General features: G+C 34.1%; 1 protein-coding gene across 1 annotated transcript in view; it reads left to right on the top strand.

Moving 5' to 3' along the window:
* The window catches only part of LOC148275879 (uncharacterized), a 65024-nt gene extending 50056 nt beyond the window's left edge, over nucleotides 1–14968 (top strand). Inside the window, exons 3-4 of the mRNA XM_088235083.1 lie at nucleotides 9446–9640; nucleotides 14823–14968. Coding sequence (XP_088091209.1) covers nucleotides 9446–9640; nucleotides 14823–14960 — 333 coding nt within the window. The 3' untranslated portion in view covers nucleotides 14961–14968. The remainder of the gene's footprint in view (nucleotides 1–9445; nucleotides 9641–14822) is intronic.
* The last annotated feature ends 461 nt before the right edge of the window (nucleotides 14969–15429 follow it).

Below are 15429 nucleotides of genomic sequence, written 5' to 3'. Positions count from 1 at the left end.
ACACACGTCTATCCTGGCATACAATCCTAGCCTCTTCCACATTCATACATCTTGTCATACATGCCCTTCGGTTCTGTCTGCTTTTGACATGACCAGACTTAAGATTTTGGTTTATCTGATCATGCCACGTCTTCCTTGGTCGTCCTCGTCGCCATTTTTGCCAAATATACTTGTTTTACCATTCTTTCGTCGTCCATTCGTTCTACGCGACCAAACCATCTCAGAGACCCTTTCTTAATATTATCAATTAAACTTAACTCCGATTTACACTCTCGCCTGATTTCATCATTCGTAACCCTGTCATTCATTGATTTCCCACACATTTGTCGAAGAGATCGCATTTCGACCGCGTTCACTCGGCTTTCATCCTTCCTCTGCCAGTTCCATGTTTCACTTCCATACATAATTGTTGGGACTAAAACTCCGCTGTGCACTGCCAGTTTAGCTTCGATTGACATATTTTTATTAGAAATTACTGTGCTTAGTGCTCCGTTAATTTTGTTGCCCGCATTCACTCATCTTTTAACATCTTTTTCTACTCTTCCATCTCTTGTTAAATGAATGTAATAATCCGTAAAATAAATTTTCGTGATTTACGACACTAGCCTTTTTAGACCCAAGCCACAGATAAACGAGGCATATTTTTTTTTGTCACATTTAATGTTTTTATCTTTTGCATACTTTATGAAAACTTAATTTGTCTTTTTATGTTAAAAAAATGTTGTTTTTAATACTTATTATGTATGACTATATGTTTTCTGAATAAAATAAAACTTTAACTTCTCTCTTAAATATATTGTCAGGAATACAATATATTTAAGAAAGAAGTAAAAAATTATATCTGTAATTCTTCTTTATGTAACACTGATTGACAACATCGTTAATATCTTTTTTTAAAATTTATTTATGTTATTCTAAAAATATTATTGATTAAAATAAAATAATCTATTGTAAGACGTCACTCCCCATTACGTACACAAGAATCGTTCATTTCTTTTACGTAATGGGAAACGTTAATGTAAATATATGTATTTGATTAATGTAAAAAATTGTATTTAGTTGTAATATTGGATTTTAATTTGTTATTAATAAATTAAAAATTAAAAAATATCCAGAAAGTAGAGTATTCAATTTTTGTATAAAATAAAATTACAGTAGGTACATTGTTTGGATATATTATTTATTTTTTTATGCAGTCGCCTTCCCGTTCTATGCAGGTTCTAAGTCGTGGCACAAGCTTTTTGATGCCCTCCTCATATTTAACTCTTTTTGTGATTTTTGACAAAAAACTGCCCCTTTAATTATGCGGGCAGTATTCTCGTATATATAAAACCAACGTGCTGATGGGACACAGACTGGCGCACGCCAACTGTGAAACCGGCGTCGCGGGTTCGATTCCCGCCGGTTGCAAGAAAAAAATCCAAGAAAGATTGTGGTGAATTTTTCATTACTTCCTTTCATATCTTTCCTTTCCACCTGCTGACCTGCCTCTAAGATCGAATATTAGCGGGTTTTTTTAAAAAATAAAATTATGATATTACATGCATTGATTATTTTATTTTATTAACTTAAACGGTAAATCTCCCTTTTACAAATATTTATAATATCAACATATTTGGCTTAATATTTTTTTTTTTTAATACATGAATTTCCTTATACCCAAGATTTATTAAAAAAAAATCATACAAGATTTATATTTTAAAAATTATACAGCATATTCAGTAGAAAGTTTAAATAATAAAACATTCTACAGTAAAACAACAAGAACATTATAAGTACTGTTGAAATGCATGAATAAATAAATATAATTACCGTTCACCATATTTGAAAAAGTTCCAAAGGTTTGTTGTATTGGAACAATACCCTACACTAAGTATATCAGATACGTGGGAATTACTCAGGCGACTCGAATAACGTGGGCGGCCTCCGTGGTGTAGTGGTCAAGACGCTTGACTCACGCACGGAAGGTTCCGGGTTCGATTCCCGGTGAGAACACAAAAATTAAAAATATGATTTTTCTCAAGCCTGGTTTTTCTGTAATGTAATTCACCACTGTAATTGGGCCTCCTGGCCTGTTGTGGTGCAAAAAAAAAAGAAATGAAAATGAAGCTATTGCCGAGTTCATGAAGTCTATTTAATACGGCATTACAAGTATACACTGTCCGTGAGTTGTTGCTACAAAACGGTAAACGGTACGGTACGGTTTGCTATAATAGTAAAAATGATTACTATTGTGGGAACAGTTGACAATAAAGGAGAGGGGAGGAATGAACCTCAGGCGTGGTAGGCGAACGCGCTAAACCCTAAAAAATTCACATACAGAACTGTATTATTCATCCGTCTGGACGCGGAACATCATTTATCAACAGGCTACATTTCGTTTTGCATAACTTAAACTTAGAAAGTTTAGCCGTTTGCTGTTGTTAGCATGTTGCAATCACCCCATTTAGTTGCTTATAATGACTACCCCATCTCCTCTTACTTCTGTCGCTAATGACACTTCTTCTGTGCCCAAGTTCGACTCCTGGCGCCGACCGAATATACTAAACACTGTTATTTCGTGAAATTATAACGATCCAAACTTCTTAAATAGACTGTCTGATATACGCCTAATGTAGTCGAAAGTTTTGTAGTCAAACCTACATAATGAGGAATTCCAGCCCAACCCGGAATTACATTTTAAAAATGTTTTTGTATACGCGTGAATACTCGTATTTAAAAAATTTGGAGTAGGATGAAATATCTCAAAAACGCACGCAAAAATAAATAAAAAATGTTAAAAACAGTATTCATTTTAAAATCGTAAATAATGACGTCACTCCTTATATCTACGTGTAGTATTTGCGGTTTCCGCTTTAAAACCCCCGCAACGTTTTGACCATAGAAAAAAAAGAGTATAATTTGACATTTCAACCAGAGATTATGTCAACTTTTTAGGTTTTTCTAAATCGAAACGTTCGTAAAAACAACCATAACATAGAAATGAGCAAATTACGATCAGCTTAATGAAGTAATCAAAGCAATATTCCATTGATTCTTGTCAGGTCAGTAAAAGTAAGAACGCCAACCGTTTCATGACGTCAGTACTGAAAAGTGACACACTGATTACAAGTCATTTGGCGCGGTATTTGATAAATGTAACTTTAAAAAAATCATATCTTTGTAAATAACGTACAAAACAAATATATATATATATATATTTGCCTAGTTAAATAGTACGCTAATAGAAAAAAAACAGTGGAATTCCTCATCGGAGATGATCATCCGCCTGCTTGGGGGGTCGCATCATCCGATTTTGATAGAATTTCAACGGAGATAAAGGAACTATTTCTTTAGTTATCACAAAGATAGTGTGGAGGACATCACCATCAAGCCGTGAAGTTGACAGGGCCGAACACCGTTTTGGCCCGCAACGCGTAATCCGATGCACCGTCAGCTCGGACAAGTTATTAAACGTCGTGCATCGAAAGATTTTGCACATTTCATCTTGGCATTTCGTGTCGCCCGTCGCCATTATAAATTCCTTCTGCACAAAATTGTAAGGATGTAACTCGTGTGTATCTACTCAATAAATAACTTCATTTGTAATCCATCTTTCTCATTTAACCTCAAATCAATTCACGCGCATTCGTCCATACAATAGGAAATATTACATACAATAATAACGTATCATCACTGTGAATATTTTGTTTTGCACTAGCTATTCTATTCTATTTTTATATATCTTTAGCTTTTTAATATTTTTTCTATTGAATATGTTCTGTGACTTGAACTATAAAAATAAAACTTTCATTTTATTGGTTGGTTGGAATAAATTGCCATTTGGCAATAAGCCCGCCAATGTACAAATAACATTATGTACAAAAAGTTAAATAAATAGTGTCTGGCACTTTCGCCTACCTTTCTTGAGGTCCTGGGTTCGATTCCTAGCGGGGTGGACCTGAAATATTGATTTTTAACGTTGTTTAAATTACAATATTTCACCTAAGCTTCATGTATCGGATAATCGAAATACGCTACATTTGGTTAATAAATACAATGCCCTATGCAAGTAGGCGGGGAAAGGCGAATGGGCCCCGATTACAATGGAAAGTAAACATTTATCTTCAATTTTATCTAACGAAGTAAAATGAAGTTTTCTGTATGAAAAATATAATATGTTGTCATTTTTTTACTTCTTAACATGTTCAATTACCGGTTACCGTCGAAGATACTTTGAATTTTCATACAAATATACCCACTTTCGTACATAAATATCGATATTAGTTCATACCAATGAAGATAGCCGTTCATAATCGCAGCCCAGAGCTAACTAAACTTCGGAAGTTTCAGAGGAGTTTATAAGTAGATAAAGCTCAAAAAATGGCAAATAAATATTTACTTACAATTTTTTTTAATATTTTCACAGAATACGTGCCCAAAATATCAATCTTTTGTTTCGAAGTTTATTTAAAATGGAATGCATATCATATTAATTTTCCTCGGTGAAGCCAAATACGAAACTAAGCATTTTGTTTTATTTTCAAACTGAATAATATGATGCACTTCAACAGCTTGTAGAGTTGCCGAGGCTCCCATTCGTAAGGTTTAGGGTTACAGGTGCTCATTCCGAGTAGCGCTTAAGGCATCGCGCCACCTTTCAATCGCTAATTCCGCCTGTGGAGCTGATGTTCTGTAGTCGCCGCCGAGTTAACACAGCAGCGGGAATAAGACCCGACCTCCCATACAGCCGGGACATCGTGGATCGCTCCCAAGGTGGTCGTGTCCGTGTGAAAAAAACTACAACTTTAGCGATATCAAATTTTCAGCGAGAAAAAATGTGCTTACATGATTTTGTGATTCCGCTGCTTCTATGTGCCTTTTTTGCTGCTAATTTACCCGCTTCAAAATTGGCTGGTGTCAACTTCAAACAATCAAAAACTTTGTTTAGAAGTTTGTTTATTTATAAAGTTGTATTTCTTTTGTTGTACGTAACGTATTTTTTTTTAGAAAACGCTTGTACTCATAAATTTTATTTGTTTGTATATACAGCGCCAATATCAGTTTTTTAAACTTTTTATAATTTAAAGAAAGTTTAATTAACATAGAACGGTTGGTAACAAAAAATATTAATATTCATATAAGGAGCAACGGGCCTAAGTACAAAATACACATGGATAAAATATCCATATATCCAAATAATGTGATTTTAGGCGAATAGGGAAATATTGGTTTTTTTTACAATTTTAAATTAATAAGAGTATATTTATTTATTTATTTATGCTTTATTAAGTTAGTTCACAACATTTTAAGAACTAATATAAACTTTTAATAATATTACAATTTTTTTATCAAAATTTCTCAATTACGTATTTTTTCAAATTAATTTTAAATATTTAAATTTTTTCTATTTCTTTTATTTCTTCAGGTAACTCATTGTAACAGCTTCAATCCCTTGTACAGTGAGTTTTGAGATTCTGTTTTTTTCCTCATTGGTAATCTTTTTTTTTTTACCCCTTATTTTATATGTATGACATTGTTGGTTAAATTTTATTATTGTTTTATTTTATTCATCACCTTAATTATTTTATGTATAAAAATTGCCACATTATATTTAATTTGTTGCTTTACTGTATGCAAGCCAATTTATTTGTGCATTCTTTCTACATTAGAATATATATATATTTTTAGTATAATCCTCATTGCCTTATTTTGAAGAATTTGTATATTTTGAATTTCTCCTTCATTACATAAAAAAGAATGGAAGAACAGTAACTTAAGTGTGGACATATTATTGTTTTATATATAAGAATACTACTTTTTAAATCTATTATATTTCGTAATCTTCATTTGAATTTTTTTTGTTACATATTGAGTATGTTTTTTAAAATTTAAATATCTATTTAAGTATATGGGCCTGCACTCTCGCCGCATTTTTTTACAGTATGAAATACTGTTGAGTAAAAAAATACTTTTATACTGCTTATTAGTAGCATAAAAAATATATTAGAATTTATAATTCCCGCGAAAACGGTCATTGCATTGGTCACGCCCCTAATACGTCACGATTCATGTAAATTTTGAACTTTGTTTGTAACCGTTTAAATTCAATTAGAACATCGTCACAAATCTTGACGTCACACTATCATAAAATATTTTTTAACTGATTTATTAGTAGGATAAAAATTATTTTTTAATTTGTAATTTTTAATTCCTGCGAAAACGGCCATTGCATCGGTCACGCCCCTAATAGTCACAATTCATGTATATTTTGAACTTTGTTTGTGACCGTTTAAATTCAAATAGAACATCATCACGAATCTTGACGTCACAATTATGAAGTCCAAACATGTCACGTTTTTGTAGGGATAAATTTTTTAATAATTACTTTTTCAAAGTTCTGTATGAAAACATGAATTTCTACACAATATCCCATATTGGTTTTAAAAATACGATGAATTTTTCTAAATCCATTTGATATATTTTTATCGGTATTAGTAGTATGTGATATTTCCCCATCTTTATATATATACAATTCTTATGTACATGTGATGTCACTGAACTCCTCCTAAGCGGCTTAACCGATTTACGTGCGGTTTTCAGCAAAATGTTGATCTTTGCGCTGCGCGTGTTCGTAGATATTAAAATCTTCAATCTAATCTGTAAAAAATGTTATATTCATCGACCTACCAAGGTTGCATTCGACGAGAATGCACATACAAAAAAATGGAAAGATGTTGTTTTTATGTGCATAAAAACATTTTGTTTTTTATGTTTACCAGCAACATTCATTTGCTTTTTATGGATCCCAATCAGATTTTTTTTCTTTAAATTCCTTATAAATTATATCCGTGTATCTCTTTTTACTGGATTTTTGCTAAAACTAAAATAATATTAATTGACATTCAATACTTTTTTGAAAATCGTATTCCTACATAAAGTGCACCCCTGTTGGTGAGAAGATCAGAGTTTGACATTGGCAAAAATACTTATATATTTGAAAATTAATTATTTAATGTTTTGGAATTCAATCATAAAGAAATACCAAGGTACCTACTTAAATTCAATATTTAAATATTAATAATTTTTAGCAGTCAAGCCAACGTTCTGGCAGGACAACGTCTGTCAGGTCCGCTAGTTATATATAATAATCATTATTAGAAGTCTTAGTTTTTTAAAACCAAAACTAGTAATATGCTAAGTATTATCGTGATTCACCAGCGCACGTGCAAAAATGCAGAATCACAATATTCAAAAATTCTCAATCATCGCTTTATGTTTCATTATTGTCCCATGAGGACCTCCTATCCGTGGATTTGCTGTGTGTGGCAGATTCTCATGACAGGTGGTCCCATTTCTAACTATAACTGTTACAAAATAACATTTCGCCTTTGAAGCATTAAGGTGTCGTATTGTAATTTCCGGAATTCTTATTAATCCTTTATTTATCAACTTTGGACCAGGTGTATCAACAATGAGTCATTTGGACTTATTTGAATTTAATCACTTATTTGAAATTGATTATCTTTAATATCAATGTGTAATTTCCTTAAAAATCACCCAACCTGCATTGATTATATCTAAGCAATTTGTATGTACATTTAGTATTGGATGAATATTTTTTTTATTATACGGCATAAGTGCCTTTTACAATATAAAATATACAAAATAATGAGTTAGTTAGTTATACGAAAAAATAAAAACAATATTAAAACATGGGTATAAAAATAAAAATAGGAAATACATTTATATATCGTGGGCATACACTCTGTTGGCTTATGTATAAGTCACTGCACAACTCTGCTCCGGAATATCTAAGGGAACTATGCATTCCAGATGAACTAGCTGACAGGCGTCTCACGCTTAGATCAGCTACGTCTACGGCGAGAGGAAAAGTTACTATACCTCTACGCAAACAGCGCACTAAATTTAGTGAACGCGCATTTGCGGTCGCAGGCCCTATGGCATAGAATGCTCTTCCAGCAGAGGTGCGAGGCTATGAAAGTGAAGTAATGTTTCGGAAAAAACTTAAAACTCACTTGTTCTCTAAATCATTTGAATAAATCCGTAGCATGCGACAGCAAAATAAATTGTTTTAATTAAATTACAAATTTAAAAGCTTCATTTAAATTAATTTAACAATAGAATCACTATGTAAAGCGCCCTTGAGGTATTTTATTACGAAAATGGCGCTATATAAGTTATCCATAATAATAATAATAATAATAATAATAATAATGACGATAGTTTGGGTGATTCAAAATTTTTTTTGGAATTCATTCGATTCTCGAAATATATTTGGAATATTGAGGAGACCAGACAGTGGATATAAATATTATGAATGATCAATATGTTTCTTTTTTGGGTGATACCGCGTGTGTTGGATTTGTTCCGACGTTTCGGCTACCACTGCAGGAGCCATCTTCAGGGTAAACTGAGTGTTCAACACAACATAAAATCCAAAACACAAGGTATCACCCAAAAAGAAACATATTGCCAACAGTGACCGTGAAAACCTTCGCACATATTATAAATGATGTTCTAAAAAGTACGAAACAGTGTCAAGTCAGAAAATGGCCCCAGTCGCCTTCATCCTTAACTCTTAAAGGACTGTGGTAAATAATCCCTTTGCGCGCGGTGTTGTAACATCGTGTTACCACTAGTAAAAGATGGAATATTCTAAAGTTTAAACATTTGAAAAAAAAAACATAAAGACATACTTTTTAACAAATCTTTATTAATAATTTATGCAAAAAAACATATAATTTAGCCCTGTCATTGCAAAATAAATTAAAAATCACAAATACGCCGCTCATATTACGCGCGTGCCTCCCCCATAACTGTCATCAACCGGCTGAAGACTGAATCTGTTTTAAACAACACCCGCCACAGAATAGCGTCTCTGTCTTCCTTGTTATGATTTTTATCTTATCGTGCTCTCTCTTGTATAAGGTATCTGAATAGATGTGTTGCTGAATTAGCGGACTCATTCTTCGCGTAGCATGGATAAATATTTTTCGTATTAACATTTAGCATAGTTATACAAATTATACTTTGCAAATCGGGTGTGAAAATGTCCATTTTAAGATTACAGAAAATACGAATTCATTATTCAAAAAAATAAGAGAGATATATCAAATCTTGTATCCTCTGTCGACTAATGTGACATTACAGCCACACAAGAGTTAAGCCGCAAATCGGGTATTCTTAAAATAATTTACTATGGAGATTCTTGTTCAAATGCACTTTCTAATATGTATATCTTAGTGAATTACCGTGTGGGATGCGAAGTGGAAGAGTAACAGGTGCCAAAATAATAAAACACGGGATTTTCACCCTCGTTTGGTAAATGGCAAGCGCCGATATTCTATGTAAGGTTTTATGGTCCTCAAAGCTCCAGCGCAGCCCGGAATACTTCGCGTGTCCGCCGTAGTCCACTGTATTAAAATTGTTTTGGTGTATCCAGTACGCGGTCGCGCCGACCAACAACGGCTACGGCCCCGACTCGCCCTACTTCCCGTTCGCGCGCACCGGGCGGGGGCGGGCGCACCAGAACCACCAGAGCCAGCAGAACCACCACCACGGCCACCACCACCAGCAGCAGCCGCCGCAGCAGCACCAGGCCACGGAGGGCGTCGCGGCGGACGTGCCGCCGCAGTGGGTGAGTGGGCCGCTCCGCGCACCGCGCTCCCGCTGCCTGTCTTGTCTTGGCTTTCAGTGTCGCTGTTTGTGTATCCCCCGGTCGCATCTTCTGCAATACTGACGGACGACACGACGACCCATTGCATCATGATTCACAGACTAAGTGACTTTGGTCAATTAGATAATCATTTTAATTAAGGCAACAAAAGGAAGCTTTAAAAAAGCTCTTGGGAATATTCGGAACTGCGTGTTTCCATTGTCTAGCTTTGACTTAGGATAACAAAATTTTAATCAACATTGCTATTGACAGCTTTTTCTTGACAGGAAGATAATTTTTGAAGACAACCATATAACATATTACAACAGAGATGAAGAACATTTAAGAGAAGGTAATATAGAAGTCTAGGCATCTACAGGGCTTATGACCTGTCAATGGATGATTTAAGTGGCCACTTTACACACTGTGTAACATTCACCATTCTGCCTATATGTGCTCTCCCGAAACTATAGTTGTGTTCTTGTAAAAGAATAAAATTGTGTAACACTGATAATGAAGTGTTACGAAGTGAAAGCCGATTCAATTACAAATATTAAAATAAACCTAATTATTGACGACGTTCTTACAAGGTAACGTCATTTTACAAAAACGTTAGAGATGAGACAAATTGATCAATGTAAATCGATCGAATAAAAAATAATTCATTTGTTGTTAATAAAAAAAGTATTTAATGTCTTATTTTTTAGTAAATAATTGTCTGAAACACACTTTGCGTTTTTATATCAATTTTTGGAAACAGAGTCTCCTGTTTGCATGAAAAAGCTGAGAAAATCGATTTGATCGGTACATGATCAGTGATCAGTAATTTCCCATCACTAGTGGCATTAGTTTAGCAGCTGTCATTTTAATCGAGCTATATTTTATGGACTATGGTTCAAAACAAAACCGATTTTGAAAAAGTGAAGTTGGACGAAGACATTTTTTCTTAGAAATGTCAAATTCAAACCAAATTCAAAATCATCAGTTATTAGCGTAATTTCTGTTGCTCTTACACAAATCAGTATTTATATTCCAGAACAGAAAGGAATTAGGAATCATTATCAATATCATCGTCACTTACCATAGCTGTGACTGTTGTACATGATGCGTCTGTCTCCAACACCAGTATTTGTACCACCCCCAATCGTTGTTTTGTTATTTTTTGTCTTTGTTGCACCTAGTGTTCGCTTATTCCTCTTTGCACTTTTGGTCCTCTTTTGTTTTAACAACTCGTTTTTGGTTTATCCTCAGTTTAATCGCTGTCTGTTGTTGTTATTTTAACCAATCTGTGTTGTCGTTTCTTCTAATTTGTTCCGGCATCCTTCCTCAGCTCGTTTTGTATTCATGTAATGTTTGTTTGTTCGTGTTGTCTTGTATTAATAACGTCTATGTGTTTAGTTTTAAATGTTTTACTTAATGTTTTGTACTGTACCTGAATTGATACTTGTATTTCGATGTTATGAATTTAGTTTTATTCATTTTTTCAAATATTTTTTATGTAATTTGAATTTTTCAGCGTCTACGAAACTTAATTATTGCTCCCGGAATGTTTGAAATGTTAGTATTTTTAAGCCCTGGTTATTTTATATTGCAAATTAATATGAACTCGAAATAGTTCTATATTTTTTATATAAAATAACATTTTTCACTTTGTAGTATGACGTTTTAAATTATTTATTTATAAATATATATTAACCAAACCTCTAATATTAGAAATCAAACACTGATTTGAGTCTACTAAAAAAATTATTTTATTTTTACAAATATAAAAACAAAAATTTTGTGACAATTGTTTCTCCTCTTATTGGTTTTCCCCTCAATTATGATTAATGTACATGCAATTATGATTAATGTACATGTTCATAAGATTATTTTTATTTTCCACTTAAGTACCTTGAATTATATAACTATATAAGGACATTCAATCCATCTAATCTTCACATTCGTTTGAAAATACCCTAACAAGGCGAAACAATTGTCACGAAATTTTGTTTTTATATTTGTAAAAATAAGCCCTGTAAATGCATAGACTTCCATATTCCCTTCACAAAAATGTTTTCCCCCTCTGTTGAAATAAATTGAAATAAAAAAAAGTGTTAAGTAGACTCAAATCGGTGTTTGATTTTTAATGATAAAAGTTTAAATATGGAGTTCTACAAAATAAACACCAAATCAATCAACAATCAATTATATTAACCACTTTAAGTTTTAGTTTAACGTCGCACATACGAGTATTTGTATAGAAAAACCGGTCAAAAATATAATTTGCGTTTTTTGGCAACTAAACCAAATACAATATTTGATCATAATTCAACAAAAAAAAGTACAAATTGCTTTTGTAAACTTCTTATTTTTCAATTTTTTAAAGATTTTTTGTTAAATTAAGGAATCAGCATCAAATGATACTAAAAAACTACCTTAAATCAGACTCAAACTGTTCCTTAACATTTTTTTCTTCGTCTTCTGTTATATTTTTGAGATCTTCAGGAGTTGGAGTCTAGATTACTGTAATGGAATATACGCAAATCTCCCAAAATATCAAACTAATAAACTTCAATCTGTTTTCAACGCAGCAGCGAGGCTTATTACGGGAGTAAAAAAATATTCTCACATCTCACGACATCTTCGAGATTTGCACTGGTTAAAAATAAAAAGCCCAGAGAGAATAAAATACAAGCTTTGCTGGACAGTATTCAAATCCCTTCATGAAATGGCTCCAAAATACCTATCGGACCTTTTCATTAGGGAAAATTGATGTAAAGGAAATCTACTCTTAGGTCAGCATTTGATTCAGGAAGAGGAAAACTTGTCGAAATCCGGCGCTCCCCAAACACTAGATTTGGAGATCGTGCTTTTGCCGCCGCCGGTCCCTCTGCCTGGAACCAATTGCCTTCAAACTTACGAATCATCGACAGTCCCAGTCAGTTCAGATCCCAACTAAAATCCCACTTCTTTAGACTATCATACCCTCAATTTTAAATCTGAAAATATAATATATCACTTTAGTTTAGTTAGAATGTGAGTTTAGGTATACAATTGTAAAGCGCCCTTGAGGTGATTTTTTTACAAAAATAGCGTTTTATAAATCAGCTAAATATTATTATTTATTATTATTATTAAGGGAGGAGTACTTACATTCATCAGATTTACTGCCTCTTATGAAGATTAAAAAAACTCAATTACGCTAGTTCAAAATAGCAAGAGAAACTTGCCCGTAAAATAAAAGCGTCTAGAAATAAAACGCGTACCTCTAAAAACGCTTGGGTTTCCACTGACTCCTGGACAAGGGACAAGAGAAAGAGAATTTTAATGAATGCCGTTAGATGGACCGGCTATCTAGCTTGAAGAACAATAGGTTTATCGAGGTTTTTGACGAACTTGCTTAATATCTTCTGTGACCGGTTTTTTCATCTAAATACTCGTTAGTGCGTCGACCGGTTTCGAGGTTATTATCTAATTATCAGACATACTAATTTAGATTCACTTGCTTTATTTATACTTTAAAATAAAGTAATAAAAAAACAGAAAAAATAAATGAAAAGGGAGAAGGGAAGATAATATATGTATCTTGAAGGACCACGGGAGAAACACGGAACGAAATGTTCAGAAAACAGGATTTTGTGATTGTGCGATTTTTTTCGCGCTTCTTCTGCAGGTAAAATCACTAAAATGTTTTTCCCAACGCTGGCTGATGCAGCAAACTTCCGTCATCATCACCGAAGTACTTTCGAAACGACCCAAATTTTTACCGGACACGGAGCTATGAGTAGTTACCTATATAGGTTTAAATTAAGGAATGATGACTATTGTCCATGCGATGATATTTCTTCACAGAGTATCGAACATCTGTTATTTCAGTGCCCATTTTTCAGTTTGCAACGCCAGAATCTTGAAGCAGAATGCAGGAAAGATGGAATATCCTTAACAGATATCCACACTGTAGTTAAAAGTAGTTATCACGCGCCATTGTTCTTGAACTTTGCAACAATGGTGATTGGACTCATAAAGGTAATAAACCAAAATCAGTGATTGAACATCCCATTTCCAAGACAAACAAAAACGATTTTTTCCGAGTACCTTAGCCTTGTACATGACACGTAAGGCTACTAAATTCAGGGGTCCAAATATATATATATATATATATATAAAAAAAAGATTGTGCGATTTCCATAACGCCATAACTTTTAAACCAAATTTGAACTAAACTGGTGTTATTTGGTTTTCACTGAGTAAATATCCGATCTGCAGACAGCATTCATTCTGTTGAATGTGGCGCCTGCTACTCCTAACCGCACTCCCAGTCTATAGTCATAGTCATAAATGTCTATAGTTTTTAAAAAATAAATGCTTTAGTGCTATTATCCAAGGAGAAAATATTGGAATACGTTTGCGCGAAGAAAAAATCAAACCGCGTTTCATCTTAAATAAATTTGAATGAGCCCCGTTAATGCCTAGACTTATATATACCCTGCTCAAAAATATTTTCCCTTTGTTGCAATAAATTTAAATAATTTCTTCGTCTCCGTTGAGAGATATCTGTCTATGATAATTATTTAGTTTGTTTATTTTCTCCTCCGACAATATCTAAGGGTATTACTGCTGTCTCTCTCGCGGATAGTGGCGTGAAAGTTGCGACTCCCACCCCCGTAGCTTTACGGCCATTACCGAAATTAAATCGTAAAACACAACTTGAAGCATCCCCCTCGCGCCGGCCTCCCCTCCACCCGCGCGCAATCATCCCGCTGTCTCGGGACTATAGAGGCAGCGGAAAAGTCGAAACTCGATAATACAATATACAAAAATACTTTTTTTTCTTTCGGATTAACGTCTGGCACTCGGACGTTGTCCGGATATGCAGAAATCCGGATAGTTGGATTAACCGTTACTTACTAACTTATCGGGTCCGGACTTAACTTGCCACTCCAGTGTGCAGCGACAGATATCGCCTTGTCAGTGGCATATCCATAAATCATTATCATCACAAGTTAACTGGATTTGTGGGCACCGCAGCAGGCGAGGATCATCCTGCACCTCTCCACAATCGCAGTTCATGTCATCTCCCTCCAGAAAACCCCACCTCCGTTGATTGTATTTGCACCTAGTCACCTTTCGACTATTGAGAACTTTAAGAAGTCCAAATTGTGAGCGGTGTTTGTGCTTTCAGACGGCATTATCCAGAGCCTATCGTCGAGTTCCTGTATCCACAGATCCTCTCTGCGTTGCTGAAGTCTCCGAGTCAGTTGTGACTTTGAGGAAACTCCTTCTCGATTTCAGCCTCGGAGAAGCCATTCGATGGTCGTAAAAGGGGGGTTTCTAGGGTCATGGGTCTGTTTGTGTCTCTCAGTGCCCGCTGTTACGTTTCTCCTGACGTTAGGTGGAGCGATTCCTACAATAGGATAAAGTTTGTGCACCGTTGTGGCTTAAGGGAGCCGGACACCAATCGCGCCATGTCATTTACAGCAATATCAAAACCGTTCTGCAATATTCAAAACCGGACAGCCACCCACAAAATCCGATTAACCATTAGAAAAGGGCAACGTTTTTAAATGAAGAATTTTACCGTAAGATCCCTTTTTTTTGCTTTTGAAATAAATGAGGGAATTTGGAATCACATTAAAAAGGAGCATTTTTTTTATTTTTTTTTACAGTATACATAAGAGGTAAAACAGATTATTAAAAAATTAAAGGATAATTACATAGCAATGAAATACATATTAATCGTAAAAATAGTAAACAAAAAAATCCCACAAAGGCATGGCCTGTTCGTGGGT

The sequence above is a fragment of the Micrasema longulum genome, unplaced genomic scaffold, assembly GCF_059751315.1.
Source record: "Micrasema longulum isolate JH-2025_06_02 unplaced genomic scaffold, ASM5975131v1 h1tg001324l, whole genome shotgun sequence".
Taxonomy (NCBI): domain Eukaryota; kingdom Metazoa; phylum Arthropoda; class Insecta; order Trichoptera; family Brachycentridae; genus Micrasema; species Micrasema longulum.
Note: the sequence above shows the minus strand (reverse complement) of the source record. Positions and strands in the feature narration are given on the sequence as shown.